Source organism: Gymnodraco acuticeps, unplaced genomic scaffold (genome assembly GCF_902827175.1).
Source record: "Gymnodraco acuticeps unplaced genomic scaffold, fGymAcu1.1, whole genome shotgun sequence".
NCBI lineage: Eukaryota > Metazoa > Chordata > Actinopteri > Perciformes > Bathydraconidae > Gymnodraco > Gymnodraco acuticeps.
The window spans coordinates 403,539-426,098 of record NW_022992289.1 but is presented as its reverse complement, the minus strand read 5'-3'; the positions used below and the strand labels follow the sequence as shown (position 1 = coordinate 426,098).

The following is a 22,560-nucleotide window of genomic DNA, read 5'->3' as shown; positions in this document are numbered from 1 at the left end:
CAGTCATCTGGGGCAGTAAAGTGCTAAGAATGGCCGGCATTGTCAGCCAGCCCCGGCCCCTGAAGGGCCTACAGAAACAGAGGGGCTACGCTTCGCAAACAGTGGATCTCCTCAATAAGGAGCCTCTTCTGTTCACGGAAGAGCCCGAGAGAGCGATATTTATACACCGGCTGCATGTCACTGCTGCTTTTTCCTGTCACCAATAAGTTGCTTCATTTCTTAATGTTTTAGTGGCTTTGATGTTACTCAGTATAGCACCAGCAGAAGAGGCCGATTCTGACAGGGCTCTTCTTACACGTTTGAATGTAATGACTTGTTTCAGATTAGTTGTATTTTAAAAACACAACATGGATTTCTTTATGCTTGGATGTTTGTCTCACTGCAGTCAGAGCATCATTTGAGATGTTGTGATATGTATAGACCATGTCTAAACAATCACTGTTTTAAGGGTTACATCTGAATAATCCATACACGTTAACAACTAGAGAGAAGAGGAAGTAAATAGATGAATAGGATTTTTCAGTAGTTTAAAGAAAGAATAAAAACAACATAGAATTAGTTTGGTGTGTTTTATGCTTTGATCCTGTTATATAAATGATGGAGGATGATGTAGATCTATTTTTTGGTATCCTCATGTTTTTGTTTGTTCAGGGCTGAAGCCACTTCCAGTAAACACATCTTTTATAGATAGCCTCAAAGGTTTCAGTTCAATGTATTTCATCTCCCATATCTTTCTAGTAAATTGCTTTACTTCTTTTTTAAATGACTAAAGCAAAACTATGACTATGACTATGACTACACCAAACGCTTAATACATAAATACTTTCTTTATGTGAAGAATCATACAGTGCCTTAATCCAGATTAACAAAAACCTTTGTGTCGCTTGCTAAAATCAGATGACCCTGCTGTCAGCTGACTGAGGAGGAATAATCAAAGAGGGTACTATGGAAGTGTGTGTGTGTGTGTGTGTGTTTGAATATATCAGTGAGTGTGTGTTTGTGTGCATGATTTCTGAGGAAAAAGAAGGAGTGGTTTTGAGCTGAACCGTAGAATCTGATCTACTGGAAGCTCAGTGGGACTCCATCTGCACAAACCACTGTCCTTAAGGTTGTTAGAGCCCCCTGTGGGTCTCTCTCTCTCTCTCTCTCTCTCTCTCTCTCTCTCTCTCTCTCTCTCTCTCTCTCTCTCTCTCTCTCTCTCTCTCTATCCAGTCCTCTCTTGAGGCCCGAAAGCGACAGCAGAGAGGATGTTGGAGAACACATGTTGTTCCCTATATGAAGCCTTTTCCACAGTGTGTGTAAACCCAACGCTTAACGTCTGAAAACTAGTAATATGAATGGCTCTTTTCTGTGGTTAAAGTACCTTGAATGTTGTTTGAAGTTAAAAGTTGTAGTTTTAAGAAAGCTCTCAGTCTGCCTGGGCATTTGGAAACAGTTAAGAGAGCCTAAAGCTGCCCAGCATAGCATGCTACATGTCACAAGATTAGCTACACTGCCACTGTGTTTTTATTTTGTTTCTAGAGACCAGAGGCTGTGACAGACTGTATTTAGTTCGTCTATGAGTTGGATCACATTTGAAAGCGGGCATTGCTCTATTAATACAACAAAACGATACACATTTTTAGAAAATATTCAAATAAATGACAAAAATGGCCTTGATTCCTGTGAACATGTTGAGTCACTTTCATCTCAGTTAACATATCAAATTAGCAAATGTATGTCATCTTTAGTTTGTTTTAATTGTTAGTTTTGTCTCTCTGAATGTTTGATATGAGCAGTGCTGCAGAGAGAAACGGGAGTTTATGTTCCACTTAAAGAAGGGGAATTGTATCTATAAATAGATTTTTATTTTTGGGTTAAAATGTGCGTCCATTTTAAAGGACAGACAGAGACACAGAGCGAGGCTTGTGAATGGCGGATATCTGCGAGTCTGTTACTGTGTGCTGACTACAGACACGCATACAGTACACACACACACACACACATACCTTTCTCTCTCTCTCTCACACACACGCATATACACACCCTGCTGTTGACCAGGAGTGTAAAGGCACAGACTGCTGGAGGACAGCAGTGGCGCTGCAGGTTCCCTGCTCAGAGATTGTGGAATGGTCGTCCATACACACCCCCCACCCCCCCCCCCCCCCCTCCTCCTCCCTCTCCTCCCCCTCCTCCTCCTCCTCCTCCTCCTCCTCCTCCTCCTCCTCCTCCTCCTCCTCCTCCTCCTCCTCCTCCTCCTCCTCCTCCTCCTCCTCCTCCTCCTCCTCCTCCTCCTCCTCCTCCTCTCTTCACTGAGGCTCCCCCTCCTCTCTCTCCCCCCCTCTGTCGCTCCCTTTTCTCCCCCTCCCCTTCCACCCCCTTTAGAGCTTATGTAAACTAGCTGTGGAGCCAGGGCAAGCTGAGGCTATTTTTAGCAGCAGCACTGCAGAGCAGAAACTGGCGGAGGGTCACGTGTGCGCAGCCGAATCAAAGGGAGTATCCCGGCAATGCGCTGTAAACAAAGGGAAGGTCAGTAGCAGAAGGTGAGACACAAAACGCCTCTGTGTTGGTTTTGTGTGCGAGAGTGTGTGTGTGTGTGTGAGAGGAACTACTCACCGCCCGGCCAAACCTTCTCTCCTCTTAATGCCCTGACATAAAACAAATCATTGCGATTGTATGAATGCACCCATACGCTTTCCTGCCCCCTCTGTCTCCCCCTACTACACACAAACACACAGCTCAACCATTTCTGCCACTGCTAGAGACAGCGAGGGTGGGGGTGAATTGATCAAAGCAGGGTTTGACACGCAAGGAGACATTTTGCTGTCTAATCATGACAGGGGCTCCCAGCTCCACACTCTCCCTGTTGCTGCTGAGCCGGCCTATCACAGTGAGCAGCAGCAGACTTGGAGCCGTGCAAAATCCATCAAAAAGCACATGACTACGTGTGTTTAGCATTGGCATTAGCATGTTTTCTATCACATGGGGCCTTTCAAACCCCCAGCGCCGGCTCTGGGTTTGGCCTGTTTGTGTGCTGCTCTATTCCAGGTCGTGTAGCCTGTTAAGCCTGGCTGGTTAGCATCGAGGCTAGCAGTTAGCCGTGTCCAGCCACACCCAGGAATAAGGTCTCCTTCCACCTCGACCACTAGTCAAACAAGACTCAACTTTCACCTTCTGTGGAATGTGGTCAGAGGGGGGCACAGAGCTATTAATAGACAGCTTTTATATTTCTCTGTCACAGCGGTTTGTTTGCCTAGACAGTTTGAGCTGTTGGCTGTTTCATCAGGCCTGGCTAAAGGAGGTAGCTCGGAAGCTAACTTAAGTAAACATTTGGCTCCAGCACAAGCCACGGTTGGGCGGTTTGGTTGGTTGATTCATTGTTGAAGGCATTCTTAACCTGAGATTCTGCAGCTTCTGACCAGATAGATAAGATAAGGAGATAAGCGTCCTGACTCCTGACTTAACAATACATTATGTCAGGGCAACATCCGGTTCCTCTTCTTGTGCCATAGTGGTTCTTCAGAGTAATACTGTACCCTAAAACAATATTTATTTAGAAATGTAATTCCAGTCCACACCTATTGTGTTTTTACAGCTGCTAGGTTAAACAAAGGCGTAATGTAGTTACATGTTGCCTTGTGTAAACTGCTACACTACATTTGTCCTCCAGTGTCTGCTGAGGCATAAACACCGGAAACTTTAGATTAAAAATGAATGAGTTCATCAACAGAAAAAATAATCTGCAAATATTTTGGTGGCAAATCCTTTTATTTTAGTTCTAAAGATGTTAGATATCTTTTTTGGCTGGGTAGTAAAGCTCTACCACCCACTTAGATATCTCACTAGCATGTCATATATGTTGAGTGTTGCTGGACAAAAAGAGGACTTTAATGACCTTGGGTTTTAGGAAATTGAGTTAAGTATTTGTTTGTATTTTTCCAGACAACTTAAGAAAGTAGTTATCCGCTTGATCAAAAAGAAAACGATGGAAACTATTTGTATTTCTATAAATATACTTAATCTGACTAAGAGTGTATATTGTAACAATAAAATACACAAATCAGCAGCATACATATGTTTTAACCCTGGGTATGTAAATACAAACAGCTCTCATGGTCTAAAATAACAGAGTTGTCGACTTTTCAGATGCTAAGTGTGTTTTCACTGGATTCCCCTAGCATTTTCCAAACACAGGAAACTCACACCAGCTGTATCTCTCGTCAACTTAGTGGCCATTTGTAGCCCAGTAAATTCAGAAAGTAGCAATCACTTTTATTTTAAGTTAAAATAATCATTTGCAATGTAATCTGAATATTTTGATATGTAATACATTACATCTAGCATATTTGACGGCTGTGTGAAAAGGTGGAATGTGGAATGTGGCTTGTACTGTATAAGTTATGGGGACTTGCGTGTGTCCTGTGACCTCACTGAACATGACAGCAGAAACTACCTTGGTCATTTGTTTGCCAGCAGCATCCCAGCAAGCATTAAAGCCGCTGTGATTTCCATTTTATTTTTTGCCGATTGAACCGAGGATGTGTTTCTTGTTACAAAGCTCTCACAACATCACCTCAGTCCGCAGTTACCTCTTGGCCATAAAGAGTCATTTTACAGTGTGCATTACCGTAACCAGGCCCATCTCATGGGACTCCTATTGACTGCTCCGTAACTTGTAACATCCTTATCAATAATCCCCACGGTTCAGCTCTCAATTCTTATAACCTTGTGTGCGTCTAATTTATCACAACTGACACTGTGTCGGTCATGTTGTGACACACTTTGAGTCTCTTCACTAACTGTAATACAGACTACACATTACATCTGATGTGACTTATTTTTGGTTGTGTGCGTGAGACGGTAGCACTCCAAAATAATCTTCCCGTCTTCATGAACCTACATTTGCTGTGCCCTCCCACTGAAGACACGCACACACACACACACACACACACGTACACACACACACACACACACACACACACACACACACACACACACACACACACACACACACACACACACACACACACACACACACTCACAGTGACACACATACAGTGTAACGCTAGCACAGAGCACGGTTCTGCTTTGTGTTGATGTATGGGAGAGTCTGGGAATGGAAGGATACAAGTGCGGCCTGGCTTAGGAAGAGACGGGGGATAGAAAGAGAACGAGAGAGAGGAGTGGTATGGACCGACTGGGGTTGCCATGGGAACCCAGCTGCTAAAAGCAGGCAGGGTCAGTGTGGAAGAGAGGCTGTGTGCAGCAGGAGCGAAGGGATGCCACCCGGAGGCCGCTTTGGGAACTACACAAACACACAACTGACAGCTCGAGTCCTGGCAGAGAATGTGCAAAATCTTTTAGAAAAAGAGTGAAAAAGGAAATGACAGAAAGACCCAGGCCCTTATGTACACTATTTTATGAGGAGACAAAACCCAAGTGAACAACATATAAAGTGGGGACATTTTGTTAATTATGGTAAGCATTGCAGTTGCTGATAAGACAACTTAAATACAGGAGAACACTAAAAACCTCCAGAATTAAAATAAATAAAAACGGCATGACAGTATGTGAGTTTGTGCCTCGCAGGATGAATAACAGAAACGAGAGTAAGGCACCTGCTTCGGATCCTTTTTGGATTTATAACACACTTATAAATAAGCCTGTAGCGTGAATGTTGTTTCCTGCATATCAATTAATATTATAAAATATTACGAGTATATACATTTATTCTATTGCCTTTTTATTTTGTATTTTTGTCTCGTATGCTACTGATACTACATGTATTTTAAAAACCAGACATGTATTTCAATGTTAAAATGAAACTATGTCCTGGCATGTATCAACAATGGAAGCAAGAAACTTTGAATACAAAAAAAGAAGAACAGACAGTTGAAAAGGAAATGAACTTATACTTTGCATGGAGACTGTACTCTGTGGATTTGGTGAATTGATAATGGCAGCTCGGTTCAGGCTTATGCAATCAGCGCTGACACTGTAGACTCCCCTGTCTGATATTAGTCATTGGTTATTGACTTCTGATTAGGGGAAAAGAGGAAAAGCTCATTTTCACTGGGTCACCGGTTGACTTGGAAGCGGAACAACTAATTTAATTTGACATGGAGGCTGCGGTTGTTTACGGGCGAGAGAATTGAAACCTAATCGATATTGTTGATTAGACTATTTTTGTTTTTGTTTTCTATTTTTGGCACAGACTAATTCAGTAGCTGACAGATAGTGTATCGATGTTGGGCCTCAACATTATTTAGAGAAACCCATAAGTCAATTTCACTATGAGAACTGTAGCTGGGAGCTCCACAAGGATACGGCTCAGGCCTGACATGATCTCTGTGTTCCCACTGCAGCGTGAGTTTAGGAGTCTTTATAAGCAGAGGTAATGGTCCACATACTGTAGACATTAAACAGAGACAAAAATGGCATTTCAATGTATTTCACATTTTTATACAACACCTTTCAAAACCATGACTTGATGCAGCCCTGGAAGGCGAATTGGCGGCCTTGAGATTAAGCAGGCACTTTTGTTTACACAAGATTTGGTTTGACTTTCAGGAGTGTCTCCGTTCTTGCTCCTATATTTAGGAAGTACCCACTGAGCCGTTGATGGATTTGTCTAGTTTGAGATCTATCTTCCAAACTGCACAGTGTTCCTGTTTGGATGGATCGAGTTGAACTCCAGGCTCAGATCTTTCCACCAGGTGACCAGGATCCTGCACAGCTCCACCTTTTACTTTCTCTGCCAAACCTGCACAATTTACAGTCTACTAAATATGTTTTTGGTGACAATAAAGCATTAAAGGGAAACGTTGAAATATAATATCATAGTGTATTAAGGCCGTGATAGGTCAAATATGTACCTGTTCTTCTTCCATGTTAGATCAGGAAGTATTAAAACCGGCCGACTTATTAAAACTACTGTGTGTTTAACTCTGCCAGGCTGCTAGCGGTAGCCATGTTGCTAACGATACACGAACAAACAAAAGCAGTGTGTTGTCTGTAGGTCTAAGAGAAAACGGAAGTAGACGGCACCAACAATGATACCACTTGGAAACACTAGGAGTAGAAAAGTTGAAATTCTTTCCATCTCTGAGTTTGTTTCCCACTGAATATACAAGCTTCTACTGACTCCATAGATAACAGTTGGGCTGACATATCATTTTAGGATTGCTCAAAGTTTGATAATTGATTTGTGGGTTGAAGATTTGGGTTGGTGATCCCATTTAAAAACACTTTATATAGTGTCCTGTTTAATATTGTGCAGTTATTGTTATCACTGTCATGTTAACACCTGTAAGAGATCAGTGGTGCCGTTTGCTGTATCATTTCCGTCAATGAACTTTAACTCAAGTTGGTTCTCTTTTCTTTTGTAATTCAGTATAAGTCACGGATTATCACTTTATCGTTCTTCTTGTTCACAGCTGAATAAACAAAAACTGAGCTACAGTTATTATACAGCACCAGAAAATATGTAAAGGCCCTAAAAAATGACTTTACCAGCTAGAGTCAGTGAGGCTGTGCTGCCATGTTCTGCACTGAGCTTTAAAGCGCTGTCACCAGTCAGTTGGAGACTAAAGTGAAAGTCCATTATGCTGGCCTGAGCGGCTCAAAATATGGAAACTATTGATCGGGTCCTCTGCACTGCTAATTAAAGATGCTCCACTATTTGTAAAAAGTCAACCCAATTATCAAATGAGCACATGAGGCTGGGAGCTGTTGGCTGGTGTGAAGGTTGCCGGGGACTTTTTTCCAGCGTTGTGACAACTTTTCACCGTTTATTTTATTCAACTCTTGTACAACAACTGGCTCTTTTGTTTTTGCACACGTGTTGTCTTGATGCATACAGTTTATTTTGAATGTTCAAATGATTTGGTTACTATTTGGTTCGCTTCTTTCTGTTGTCTGTAGCTTTATTTGCATTTAGGCCCATTTGTTTATTTGTTTGTTGTGGCTTTAAAAAAGATACACAAGCTTGTATCGGTGCTCTGGTTTAGAAAGAAGCACCCGTGGAGCTGTGTGACCCATGTCCCCGAGCCCCGGTGTGAGGCGTTTTAATGCCCCCGCCCCTCCACTACCACCATCTTCCCTCTTCCCCCCTTTTTCTGCTCAATGGACTGTCACATGTGACCCGAAACCACGTGGGATCTGAGGCCCGAGGCCCCCTCCCCGCATCAACTGTCCCTCAACATGTTGGTGTGTGAATGAGCTTCTGCCTGTCTCTGTGTTTTATGGAAAGATGAGGCCAACAACACGGAAAAGACCAGGCCAAGTCAAGTGATATTGTCCACAACAAAGACTATACATAGCAACACAGACTGGCCCGCAGGACGAGTACAGTGTGTTTTGGTTAAATACAGAGACAGCCCGGCCCCGCAGACAGAACGAGAGGCTCAGTTATAGACAAGATAGTGGTAAAGTTCTTATTTTATTCAACATGCCTATTAAGAACAAACTGTCACAGACTGGATGTGCCGGATTAATGTGGTTTGATGGTTTAGATTTAAGTGGAAAAAGCAGGGCAACATTTTCTTAATACAAAGAATAAACCATAATACATGTATTGTACGCATACTAGGAACAAAGTGGAAAAAAACTGGCCTGTTGTCCCCTTGAATCCACAAATGTAACAAAGCGACCACATCACATAACGGTCCCAGCAGAGAATAGTTCTGGGAGGAAATAGAAGAAACCGACACAAGCCGCAGATTTCCCCGGACATGAGATCCAGCTCGTCTATTTGTAGCGCTGGACCAGAACAGCCTCCGAAAACTGCACCAAACCTTTTTGATACAGCATTATCTGCTTGGTAATCGATGTTATCTTTTTCTGTTTCCCCCCCCCCCCCCTCGATCCTTGTTTTATTTTTCCCTTACTGTGTAGAAGCTCTATATTTGGCTCTTCAGTGCTCTGCCAATAGTACTTCTGTCACATGGCAGTCACAAAGCGCTCTGTAATTATAACCTTGCTAGGTTTCTGCATGATGACTGACTAAAATGACTCCCACATTGTTGCAGTGATGGGGTAAAAAGCTGGATTGCTTGAGGTTTTTGCATTTGTTTTTGTGTGTGAAACGGTGTCTGCTCAGGGGAGACGAGTGTTTGTGATACTCTGCTGTGTGTGTGTTTATATTTTTAGATGTGTGTGTCTTGTGCAGTTCAATGGGTTGGCTGGTTTGGTTCGCCTTGGTTCCAGGGAAGCACTGATTGAAAAATAGATTATTGTGTAACTTGTTAAATGTTGATCTCAACCCGACATGATGCTAATGTCGGTACTGATCAGGGCCAGTGTTCTTATCTGTGTTTCATGATAATGTGTATGGTTTTCTTTGTTTTATTTTAAAGGATGAGAATAAAGAAGAAATTCGACATAGTGTCAACAGAAGTCAAGAACCCGAGACTTATATAAAGGACACAAAAGAAAGCAATTTCTTGGATATTAGCAAATTCCGTGGACATTTGTGTTATAGTGTAAAATATTTTCTAGATCTAAAATGTTAATATTTAGCAGATGAAAATAATTCAATGTTTGTTTCAGCCAGAATTCAGTAAGGTCTAACATGCATTTTGAACCTTATACAACTTTGAATGAGCTATTACTGCTGTTCCCTTTATAGTGAGTAGAAACCGTGCTAACCTGTAGGTGTGGGGAAGCCCAGAAGAAGTTTCCCGGTTAATCTAGCTGATAAAGTCATAATGTTAACCTCTTCAGGTGATGATTCACATGATGTCCATTGTCCTAGAGTCGTAAAGTTATTTTAAGCTACATAATTGAACTTATTTAGAACAACTGTCCGAAGGTCAATTAGTTTAAGATGTGGTGTGGAGGATTGTGGGAGTTTTTTCATACGATAAGACCTCTGTTCAGCCTGGAGAGATGACTCGGCATACCTCGTCAGGTTATTAAGTACAAACTGTAGTGGGCACTAAAATAATAAATAAGCACTTTAGCCTGTGGTAACATGTGGCATGCATTTGTCATTTTGGCGACATAGTAAAAGCTAATTTAAGAAGCCAATAAAAAGAATCGTAGTGCATTATGGAAATGTATTTGAAAGGTGTGCTGATACAGTAGATACAGCTTCTTTGTGTAAGACAGACTAGTTCTCCTTCATAAATGGCCTCACTTCTGCTTTTTTAGCGGACTGTGAGGCAGAAATGAAGTCGGTGTGATGAAAACATTGTTGTCGGAGCACATGAGCGCTGTCTCTGTTATCTAATGCTTCATAATGGAGCATTCATTCCCGGCTTATTTAATTCTACATGAGTCTATTAAATGTGCTTCTTTTAGGGGTGAATTGAAAATGAACTGACAACCATACATGTGCATCAAGTGTTAATTGATTAAGTGGAAGTCTTCAGTTTTACTTAAATTAAATTAGTAATGACTGTTTTTAAATGCCATTTTCTTAATGTCTTTCTTTTTTGTAAAGCACTTTGAATTGCCTTGTGTTGAAAGGTGCTATATAAATAAACGTGCCTTGCCTTAAAGGCCCTTTTTTAAATGATATATATTTACTCAATTCTTTGTTTTAAGTCAAGATGTTGTTGACTTAAAGGCTGGGCATTTAACATTATCCTAGTCAAAGAGAATTCTAACTATTCTCAATGAAAAGTGGAAATGTGGTCTTTTTTATATTACCACTGATATCGTCACCGTCAGTGTTTAAAGACGTCTGCGCTGCCTCGTAGTCGTCTTGTCTTAGTCATGAAAAAAGGTTGTTGACGAGCGTATGTAGTCATAGATTGTGTTAATGGATCTAACGCTGATTGCTTATAGCCGTGACATCCTGAAGCTGCAGAGAAAAATGAACGATGATCCTCGGCTTTATCTTTTCCTTAATTTGTATCATTCTCTCCATTGTTTATTGATATTAAATAGTATTGCTGTCATAATGATGGCTGTGGCCTGGACTACTGATTAGTGATGAATCCAATCCAACTTTATTTATATAGCACTTTAAAACCTTCAGACCAAAGTGCAGGCTGAACCCGAAGGCTTCAGGGTAATTAGTTGTCAGGTTTTTGCTTATTTTATTTTCTGATCAATTCAGTGTTTGGTTTATTTAAAATAACACATTTTCTATAATTACAGATTCAGCTAATTCTCAAAAAAAGACAAACATTTGTATTAAATGGTTGCCAATTTATTTTGGACTAGTAATCAATTTATCAGCACATGTTTGAAGTTCAGTTGATAAACTACAGAGAGAGCAAGAGAGACGTTTAGTCCTTCACTTTTAAGGTCCTTTTGGGGAGTAACACTTTACATTTCATGCTCACAAACATATTTATACCAAAGTATTTTCAAGTGCATTTTGCTTTGAGAAATATACATATACATTGTTGTAGATTAAAAGCTTTGTTTTATGTATCGCGCTGTAGGTAGGTAGGTAGGTAGGTAGGTAGGTAGGTAGGTAGGTAGGTAGGTAGGTAGGTAGGTAGGTAGGTAGGTAGGTAGGTAGGTAGGTAGGTAGGTGCAAGTTGGGAAATTATTTTGTCACAGCAGCATTTTGTCAATCTATAAAAATTACAACCTTACTAAAAATAGAATAAAATACAAACGTAAAAAATGTAATAACAATATATACATATTCTCATTAAAAAAGGGCATATATTTAGAGTAGTATCTAAACACTATAAAATATAGAGAATTAATTAGAATACTATCTAATATACCAATCTACTAAACATATAAACATAGTGTACTATATACATAACAAAAATGGTGTACAGTCGCTTGAAACTAAAAACAATATATATCCTGTCTGGTGCTTTTTCGCACAGCAGTGCAGTAATGGAGCTTTTTTTAGTCAATATTAATAGCACTTCCGCTTTGAAACGGAAGTTGGAGCAGAAAAGAAGGCAACGTTGAATCACCCTAGTTCAGGTGGTGAATAAATTGTTGTTTTTGATGATGTGATGCAGATGATCCAGGGGCTGAGTGACCCTGTGTCCCCGGCCCACTGTCCTGAGCCTCTGCTGTGCACATGCTCTCAGTGGTGAAGCAAGCTGTCTAACCTCCACAATAACCGCCTTATGTAATCACTCTGGCTAGAGACAGACCAAAATAGCCCAGACTGAGCAGCCCTGCCCTCTTGTGGCGAGCGGCCGCCTCAACACCGGCTGCAGAGAGTATCTGAGAGAGGAGGCAGACATGGCGGCCGCCTTGTGCAGCTTCCTGTGTATCTCACTTGAGCGAATGAATAACTGACGCAGCACAACGGGTTTCATGAATGATATGAAAGTTGTGACGTGTGATCAGAAGTGAAGACTGTTGGTAAAGAGACAAGATTGTGGTGAAAGATGTCTGGGGTTTCTCTGTGAGATGAGCTCCGGATCTCTGTTTATGCTTTAGAAATCAGTAAATATAGAGATTCATCTGATAGATTTCCTAGTTTGCTTTGAATTGTTTTATTTATTTAAATCTTACTCATGTTCCTGCAGACTTATTAAGCCTGTGTTGTTTGTTTCTTTGCAGTTTCCTGGATAGAATTGACTCTGTAAGACAGAACGACTACACACCAACGGACCAGGTCAGTCCCGTCGCTGTGCACGGTCTAACGTTTGGAAATCCCCTCCAAAAGCTTGTCTGAAATGTTACTGAACTCGATACGTCTTCTCTTCCAGGACCTGCTACGCTGCCGAGTGTTAACTTCAGGGATTTTCGAGACGAGGTTCCAAGTAGACAAAGTGAACTTTCAGTAAGTGCTGCTCAGCTTTCACTCAGACATAAAACACACGTAAAGGTAAAGACGGTGCTTTCTTTGTCTGGTCTATTCTTTGATTAATGGTTTATTCAAGCAACTAGGAATATATATTATACACGCAGACTAAATTGACAAAATACATGTATTTGTAACCAAGTATGTGCCCGAATTATTTATTTTTGTATCTTCACATACTTACTATTTCCATCTTAAAATCCAAAATACTCAAATGACACAGAAACACGCGGGGTCAACCAAAACTTTACGTCGATTTTTTTACCAAAGCATAAATCTGCTTCCCTTTTGCTTGACTTTTGTTCCTATATTCACGGTTAAGATGAACGTTTTCCCCCAGCTATAAAAGCAGCCAATAGAAGTGAAAGTCAATGTTTTGTAACAGTTTCTGATGATGTCAGATGAGATGACCCATTTCTGCCGCCGCAGACACAACAGACTTATTCTGCAATTTGAATCGAGCCTTTGTTTCAAATAATATCATCCTGAAGGGTTGATGTAAAAGCTCAGGTACACAACCTCCATTAAACTGGGACGAATTTCAATTTGGGCTCGTACATTCAATCCCCACAAACCTCAAAACAAAACAATTATTTGGAATTCTTACTGTTGCAGCAAAAAAAAGTAATAACTAGAAAATGTCTCAAAGCGGACATCCCTTCTCTTGACGACTGGTACGACACAATCCATGAAATGCATGTCATGGAAAGAATCACTTTCTCAATGAGGATTCAGGAAAACACATTTGAGGAAATATGGACAAAGTGGAGAATCTACATATCCCTAAGACGACCATCCCTTGTTTGACTGTTTCTGTACCCCGATTGAATGTATATGCATAGGTGTGTATGTATGGACACATGTATGTGTGTATGTGTATTGTATGTATGTTGATATGTATGCATATGTACATGTGTAGACATTTGCCATTTCAAACAACCCCTGTGTACTTTTTATTTTATTTTTTACACATTTTGTTTGCAATTTTATTTGTCATTTTCGGGTCTCTAAAAATATATGATTTGAAAAACTGTACTTTTAACATAATGTGACCCCAAATAAATAAAGATTTTCAGGCTTGCTAAATACAGTACAATATGAACCTGAAGTCCAGACTCTTTGATTGTACAGTGCAGCAACATGTTGTTAAGTCTAACCCAGTGTTTTGTCTCCTCCATAGCATGTTTGATGTTGGAGGCCAGAGAGATGAAAGGAGAAAATGGATCCAGTGCTTTAACGGTGAGACTTTTCCTTCTTCATGTTGAGCTTTACAACACAGTCTCCTCCTATCACATCTCATCTGTCATTAAGCACTCCACCTCTTATGGGTTATTTCTACACACATGATGTCAGAGAGCTGTCCTCATGTGGTTCCTCTCTTCTTCTTCTTCAGACGTCACTGCTATCATCTTCGTGGTGGCCAGCAGCAGCTACAACATGGTAATAAGGGAAGACAATAACACCAACAGGCTACGGGAAGCCTTGGACCTCTTCCGCAGTATTTGGAACAACAGGTGAGGCAGGAAAGACTTGCATCTAAGGGGGCTTCAATGATGTTAGGAGTAGGGATGCTCCGATCGCCAATTTTGGGGCCGGAATCAGTATCGGCCGATCCGGTCGAGTGGGCGGGGCCTATGGGGATCTTCCATTTAAAGTGATGTTTAAAACTCAGTTAATGGGGCTCATTCACTGGCGCTTCCACAAACAACAACCAACATAATTATTACATTCAAATGAAGTACATTATTCAAGTTAAATTAACTTTGGATAATAACACGGGAGAAATAACGGGAGCCTCTCTCTCTCTCTCTCTCTCTCTCTCTCTCTCTCTTGACGGAGAGAGAGAAGAGAGCGCAGAGGATGCGCAGAGATAGAGAGGAGAGAGAGAAGTGGAAGAAGAGAGAGTGAAGAATAAGCTGGAGAGAGAGAGAGAGATATGGAAAGAGAGGGTGCTCTATCTGCTTGATGAGCTGCGAGATATCTCTACTCTTTTTCCTCTCTTTCTCTCTCTCTCTCTCTCCTCTCTCTCTCTCTCTCTCTCTCTCTCTCTCTCTCTCCTGACAGCCCGTTAGTATCTCATGCAGCTCACTGATCCAGTAATGAGGGACCCGACAGTGAAGAATAAACATATGTATAACTAGTTTAGCTAGTTCCAGAGGTAGATCAAATAGCTATGTGTGTTAGGTCTAACTCTTAGTGTGTGTTTTGCGTCACAGCGGGCGGAGCTGCAGGATTTCTGCTTCACACACGTTGCATACCGCTATTTTACTGTCTTTTTCGGACACCTTAAAATACTACCAGACCGCTGAAGCCATTTTGGCGAGTTTGTTTTGCCGCACAGAGAAAAGTGTCATGTATTTTACGTCATGTGATCGGCTCTCCTGATCGGCCTTTAAAGAGAACACCGATCGATCGGCAGAGAGTGAATATCGATCGGAGCATCCCTAGTTAGGAGTAGTCATCTGAATATACTTGAAGTTGTAAAATCAACATGCATAGCCTTCATGTTCTGTGAGTACATTTAGTCTAAAAACAAGAATTTGACTTATAATACCTGCTGCTTTAAGGTCATTGAAATATTTAAAGGGCTAATACAACGTCCACATCTCTTTTGCCCCTATAATGTCCGGTCGTGTGTCGCTTACGAAAGCATAAAAAACAGCCCTAAAAGTAAAAAATAAACACTTCTTTCAATATCATCACACTTTTTATGTCGTAAAACTAAACCAAGATGTTCAGAGGACCGGTCGTTCCATCTTTTGACTTGAACTGACGGGGTTTGATAGCCATGTTGACTCTCACGCAGTGTAGATACTCATTCTGTGACGTTGTTTTTCAGATGGTTACGCACTATATCGGTCATATTATTCCTGAACAAGCAGGACATGCTGGCTGAGAAAGTATTAGCTGGAAAATCCAAAATTGAAGACTACTTCCCCGAATATGCTCGCTACACCATACCAAATGAAGGTTCGTGCCCCGCTGAAACAAGTACCTTAGAGTTCCTCTTTACGTCAGCATGTGTTTGAATGAGAATCTGTATTTCTTTTAGCAACTCCTGAACCTGGTGAGGACCCGAGAGTGACGAGAGCTAAGTTCTTCATCCGAGACGAGTTTCTTGTAAGTATTTCTCTGTTTGTAGAGAGCTGAAGTTGATGACTGTCCAGCCGTGAATAGCTTCATCCTTTTAATTCATTGGTCAGTGTTATTGTATGTTACGTGACTTAGTAGTAGGAACAGTAAGAGTTGAAAAGAGGGGCTTTTCCTTCCTTTTTGCCTAAATCTGTTTCTATTTCCTGAGGTAAACACCTGTGAGATCAAGTGTTTGTGTGTCTGTGCATTTCATTACTTACCCTAACCCAGGGGGGTCAAACTCAAATCCCCAGTGGGCCAAAATAAAAAAATCTGTACCAGTCGAGGGCCGGACTGGTTCAATGTTTATTGCAAAACTTATTGAAATTAACTTATTGCACATATTAAACCTGGAACTAACAAAGCTTAAATGATTGCCTATAAAACCCCAATGGCTTTGTCATTGGACCTGGACTGGTGGGTGTCCTCAGGATGGAGTGAAGGTGTGCGTGTAATATACCGGCGGGCCAGATCTAATAGTAATTAAAAATTATCCTGCGGGCCGAAATTAAATCCACCAAGGACCTGATTTGGCCCCCGGGCCTCGAGTTTGACACATGTGCACTAACCCTAATACAACTTGTATTAAAAGAAACACTTATCCTAAGTTAGTTAATTGTTATATAGTTGCAACAGATTAGCATCAGGTCAGCTTTTAAAGATGCTCCCAAACGACCAATCAGACTGTGGATGAAATGATTCTGTACGGCCATTCTGTTTTTCTAAATCAAATTTCATTTAAGGCTTTTTTAAATCCAAGGAAAATAAATGTATATATTCCGAAGAAGTAATACTTTACAGCAGATATCAAACTTGAAAAACAGACAGATGATTTGTGTCACAGACGGTAAATGACAGATGGCTCACACTCAAAGTCAGAAGGACAGGAAGTGATCTTACAGTACGTGCTGAGGCTGCGGAAAAAGCTTATAATATGGAAATAATGTGATATTTGAAAGGAAGGGAACTTTCCAGAAGTTTCTTAAGGACAAAGGTCAGGAAGGTGGAAGGAATTCAGAGTGTCTAAAAGACGACCTCACATCTCAATCTTTATTTATTTATATAGCACATTTAAAACAACCTCAGTTGACCAAAGTGCTGTGCAGGGAACACATATAAAATAACACAATAGGAGTCAAATAATAATTAAAAACATATGAAAACACATACAGAATGTATATTTTTCAGATTTTGAAATCTCAATAAAAACTGTTTAACCCTTCGATGCCCTTAGAGCAAACTCAATTTCATCGCGGGCCACATTCGCATAAAGGTTGCACTCAAAGGGCCGGTTTTAACTATATAAATATATAATATATATATATATCAAATAATGTATTATATTACATTATTGCCTCTGAATTGGATTAATATCGGATAGGAAAATAACTTAGTAATTAACTACGTCTGAAAGCAGAAGTCCAGGGCAAATAATTGCAAGTCTCTTCAGTGTACCCATGTCACAGAATGAGATGCATTGTGGGACATGTAGTTTATGGGCAACCTGCTTCTGTAAAGTGGCATGTAACTGTATAATAAACGTATTATATTCTTTGCAAGCTCCAGTGGGGCCACATAAAATGAAGTCGCGGGCCGGATTTGGCCCCCGGGCCTTGAGTTTGAGACCCCTGACTTAGAGTGGCTGGACCCTACACTCTACCATAAGTGGGTCAAAAAGGACCCGTATTAGAATAATGTGTTTTTATGCCATTTTTGTCATTTTGGTTAAGAAAAATCACTTGTATAATATTTATATTTTGGTTCACACTAGAAATATTTTATATTTAATTTTTCACTATTTACATTTTGAAAAAAACGTTTTGAACATATTGATGCAAAGATCTCCACTATTCTGAGACCCTCACAGTATTCCAGTCACTTTTCAAAACTCGTCTCTTCTCCTCTTGTCTACTCATCATAGCCCACCCCTCATCAATCCATGCCGGTTGATCAAGTTTGATAGTCCTATACCCCCCACCCTAACCTTCCCTTATATTGTAAAGCGATTTTGAGTCCTTGAAAAGCCCTATACAAATATAATGTATTATTATTATTATTATTATTATTATACTGACAGGTATCAGATCTGGTTGTGTAAAATAATCTTCCCGAGAGGTGTCACTTGTGATGTAGTCTGTGTGTTCTACAGTGAATGTATTCCTGACAGCAACAGGTGATAAGAATCAAAGGTTCCTATAGGATCCCATAGGAAATGCATGCGGGTCATTTTTGACGGAAGCTTGAGGTAGAAATACAAAAACCACAATTTCTTAAAATGTATACAATTTAAATACAAATGTGAATGGCATGAAATCCAAAACATGTTTTTTGAGGAATAGCTGGAATATGAAATGATAACAAAATGTAATTACAAAGATACTTCAAGAAAACCAGCTCACCGGGTCAAAAAAGACCCACTTATGCATCTAAGGGTAAAAAAAGAAAGCACATAGAAATATCAAAATGTTATGCTCAACTAGTATCACATGATATTTCCTCTCTCTCCTCTCAGCGGATCAGCACTGCGAGTGGCGACGGCCGACATTACTGCTACCCCCACTTCACCTGCGCCGTGGACACAGAGAACATCCGGCGGGTGTTCAACGACTGCCGGGACATCATCCAGAGAATGCACCTGCGGCAGTACGAACTCTTGTGATGGGAGACGCCTCCGTCAGCCTTCTGTGTTTCTCTCCACCATTCTGCATCCTTGACGAACCCTTCCTCCTCCTCCTCCTCCTCCTCCTCCTCCTCCTCTACTCCTCCTCCTTTACTCCTCACCCCTCCTCCCTGAAAGAAACCCTCTGACCACCCCCTCCTGTCGAGGACTATGAAGTACTACTGAAGTGTGTCAAATCCTCTTCCTCTTCTTAACTTCTTAGCTTTTTGTACGTTTTTTTTTTTTTTCTCTCTCTGAGACCGATTCCTCCCCGTTTTCACCGATGTGAAAGGAAGGTTTGGGAACAAAGTTGTTGCGTGCCGTTTCTTTCCTTCCTTTTCTTTTAATCCCTTTTGAATGCCTTGATTTTTGTCATTCCACTAAGCCTTGGGCTACCTCCTATTTTTATTTTTTTTTGCCCCTTTGTGTCCTGTTTTTTTTTGTGGCTTTGTCATTGGACCTGGACTGGTGGGTGTGGATACATAAAAACACACCTACAGGACCTCAGTGTAGAGGCAGTGTGTGTGTGTTCAAGTGTGTGTGAAGGAGGAATGCCATGTGAGCGAGCGCATGTGTTTATGTTTGTGTGTCACCTGCCGGGTAAAGCTGGCATCACCACCATGACCTTTGCCCCCCCCTCCCCACCCCTTCTATTTTATTTTGTTTGCCCCGTCACCCCCTCTGCCCTGCTTCTCCTCTCCTCGGGACGACACCCCCCGGAGAGAGAGATGGGGGAGGGGAACCGAGTGGATGAAGAGATAAATGCACTTTGCATCAGGTTCCTTAATTTTTTTTTTGGTTGTTGTTGTTGTTTTTTCTCCAGAGGAAGCATACACACAATGTAGCATCACAATATTTATTACCCCGTCACGATGTTAGCTTGCCGAGCGGCCGAGTGGAGCGGAGAGTGTGAGGGGTGGGGGGGCAGGAAACACGGAGAAGAAGGATTTAAATGAAGGAAAAGGGACTGAGCTCTCTGCACCTTAGCCCTGCTGCCTCCACGGACTCGGACCTGCCTCCTTTTTCCACACAAACCACCCTTTTAGCTTAGAGATACTGATGGGAGGGGGGGGGGGGGGGGGGCGGGAGGGGTGGAGGGACGGGAGAGAAAAATGTATTGTTCTCTTTTCTTTCTTTTTTTTGTTAACTTGTACACTGTGCAAGGTTGAATTATCCTGTACAGACTGTAAAATGTAATATTATTTTGTACAACTTAATTGAAAGAAAAACAAATCTACTTGTAGATCTTTGTGCCTTGATTATGGCTGTACCTGTAAATGAGCTCAGATGTAAGTATGTTTTCGACTGCGCTGTACAGCTTGATGTCAATCTCTATCAGCAGCGGAAGACTGCGGGTAGGGGACTTTCTCTGTAGAGTTTAGTTTTTTCTGGTTTATAAAAAAAAAGGAAATGCTGTTTAGTAAAAAATAAAAAATAGGGAAAAAATCCTAAAAACCTGTATACATTATGCAAATTAACCACTTACCTGCAGTGAAGACCAGATGTTGCAGCGCCATGCCTTTTTTTCTTTCGTTCTTTTGTTGGTTTTATTTTTCCTCCTTTTTTATTTTAATTTTATTTTGAATTTCACAGCTTTAAACAAACATTGGAAATCCATTGAAAGTGTCCAAATTGCAACCTGGTGTTGTTTTAATAGGAACCAACGTTTTTTCGATATGAAGTGTGTCTGAGATCTGTACTGATGTGCGTGCCTGTGCGCATGTGTACATAAAACAAACATAGACTCACAGACGCATTGTGTGTGTGCGTGAGCGTGCGAGGGCGAGTGTGCGTTGTGTGTAAAATTTTATAAATGTATGTACATGTAAATTTATAGGTCTATATAAATATATATGTACAATTATACATGTTTAATTATGTGTGTGCCTAGGTGTACATACCTATGTATGTATACGGTAAATATGTATACATACACACATAGGAAAGCATGTTTAGAATGGAGATGAATAAATGAGAGCGTGCAATATTAGTAATTCTTTGGTCCTTTGGAGCCATACCCAATGGCACAGGCACTATGAATGTGTGAGCAGCACCCAACAAGACAAGCTCTTCTCCTTGTACAAACAGCATCAGCCTTTTCTTCTGCTACAGTACACGTCTATCCCCAAAAGAGAGTGAACTGACTGGAGGTGCAAAAACCTTGTTTGGCCTGGGAGGATGATTAAATGACATTTTTATTTTCTTTAAATAAAGAGGCACATTAGAGGACTTTGCTTTATTTCCATCTTGGTGTCCAGTTGTGTCCAGATTTGTTGCCGTTGTTGTTGTTTTCTTTGTGGATGTTGCAAGAAAAATGTCTGCATCAAAAAATGTTAGATTAGTATTTTACACATTTTAACCAACTTTAGTTCTAATTTGAAATACAGAAATGTGATTTATTTATCATTTTAACCATTTAAATGACAGATTGTTTACACAAGGCCATTGTTGTTATGAAAAGAAAACCTTTTATCATTTTCTGTATAATTAATGGAAGGGGATTTATATATTTTTACAGACAGTAAAGTGTGGATGTTGATGCATTTTTATTTCAGTGTTTAAAACAAAACAAACACTTTTTACTTAATTAGTGGACAAAAGATATTTAGAAAACCTAATTTAACATGATTTTTAATATATTTAAATGTTAAGCAACATCATCCATAATCACCATAAACAAGTCTTCATTAGTTTCCAGAATGTAAACCCTTTTATATTCTAGTTTTTTTTTAATCAAAAAAAGCCCACACATATTACACTTATCCTGTAAACGAGTATTTATTTGTAACAAGGCAAGGCAAGTTTATATATATATAATATCACAAGGCAATTCAACGTGCTTTACAAAAATGAAAGACTTGGACATGGCATTTAAAAACACCATTTACAGGGTGTCCGCGGGGTCTTAAAAAGTATTAAAAGTTGATAAATCAATTTAGCGAAAATGAAGGCTATTAAAAAGGATTAAACGGCATTTTCCAAGGTATTACATTTTGTAGCTTGTTTTCAATAAGTATATAAATGGTCCAAAGAGGTTGTATTCTACAGTCTGCCTGAATGTAATCATGGCGTAGGTGTGCAGTGTGATTCTGTGTAGTTTATTGATGGCATCCCGTTGGACTTTGACGTCATCTGAACAGGACATCGCGCGCTCACTGCTTGATAGCGCGCGAAGGTCCGTTTACGCCGGTTGTTAAACAACATCGTTTTGGGGAAATGTAAGTCTGCGTCCAAATGGTTGGAAGATGAGGAGGAAGGACAATCAATACTGTATATAGTCAATGTGAGGTAAAGTGTGTCGCCAAGGTAACCGGTTAGAACTCGAAGTGGCGATGAGGTCTTAAAATGTATGGAAAGGTCTTAAAAGGTTTTACATTTGACTTCAGGGTTCCTGCATACCCTGATTTATCAATAGGAGCTGGGGTTAAACTTCCCCCTAGCACCCTAGCTAAAATGTAAGATATACGCATGAACAAAGCTAAAATGATCTGAAAATGTAAAGCAGAAATGTCCCTCTTGAGGCTCGAGGGTTGTTATGGGGGGGGGGGGGGGGGGTTACAGTATCCGAGGGGCTGGGTTACAGCAGAGTGTTTTGGTGTAAATCATAGTGTAAACACAGGTGGTTTTCACAGCTGACATTTGAACTTGTATGAGGAAAAGTACAGGTGTTACTGACAACATTAGAGAAGGCTCAAGTGTCCCGGACAGGGAATCAAAGTGCAAAACAACAGAACCCTAAAACTGAAGCAGCTAAAAGGAATTTAACTCATTCATTTTTATTATTTACCCTTATGCTTTTTCTAGTGGCTGCTGTGAAAAAGGCCCATTTGATAAATACAAGACATTTTTTCATCATATGCCCAACAACAATTACATATGAGTCTTAAATCTAAGGCCTCCACCACCAATGCTAATTAAATATATTAACACCATTAAAAACATATTCAATGATCACATACAAATTGAAAAGCCAAACATTAAGAAGTGCAAGTTTTAATGAGTATGTCTTCATTTGTATATTCTGATCATTTAGTGATAATTTCATTCATAATTT

General features: G+C 40.5%; 1 protein-coding gene across 2 annotated transcripts in view; it reads left to right on the top strand.

The window, feature by feature from the left end:
- Positions 1–20,771, top strand: part of gnal (guanine nucleotide binding protein (G protein), alpha activating activity polypeptide, olfactory type) — a 48,047-nt gene extending 27,276 nt beyond the window's left edge. For both annotated transcript variants that reach the window (XM_034207757.1, XM_034207758.1), the window contains exons 6-12: positions 12,472–12,526; positions 12,621–12,694; positions 13,896–13,954; positions 14,109–14,229; positions 15,555–15,685; positions 15,768–15,835; positions 18,360–20,771. In XM_034207757.1, the coding sequence (XP_034063648.1) occupies positions 12,472–12,526; positions 12,621–12,694; positions 13,896–13,954; positions 14,109–14,229; positions 15,555–15,685; positions 15,768–15,835; positions 18,360–18,506 (655 nt within the window). In that variant the 3' untranslated portion in view covers positions 18,507–20,771. The remainder of the gene's footprint in view (positions 1–12,471; positions 12,527–12,620; positions 12,695–13,895; positions 13,955–14,108; positions 14,230–15,554; positions 15,686–15,767; positions 15,836–18,359) is intronic.
- The last annotated feature ends 1,789 nt before the right edge of the window (positions 20,772–22,560 follow it).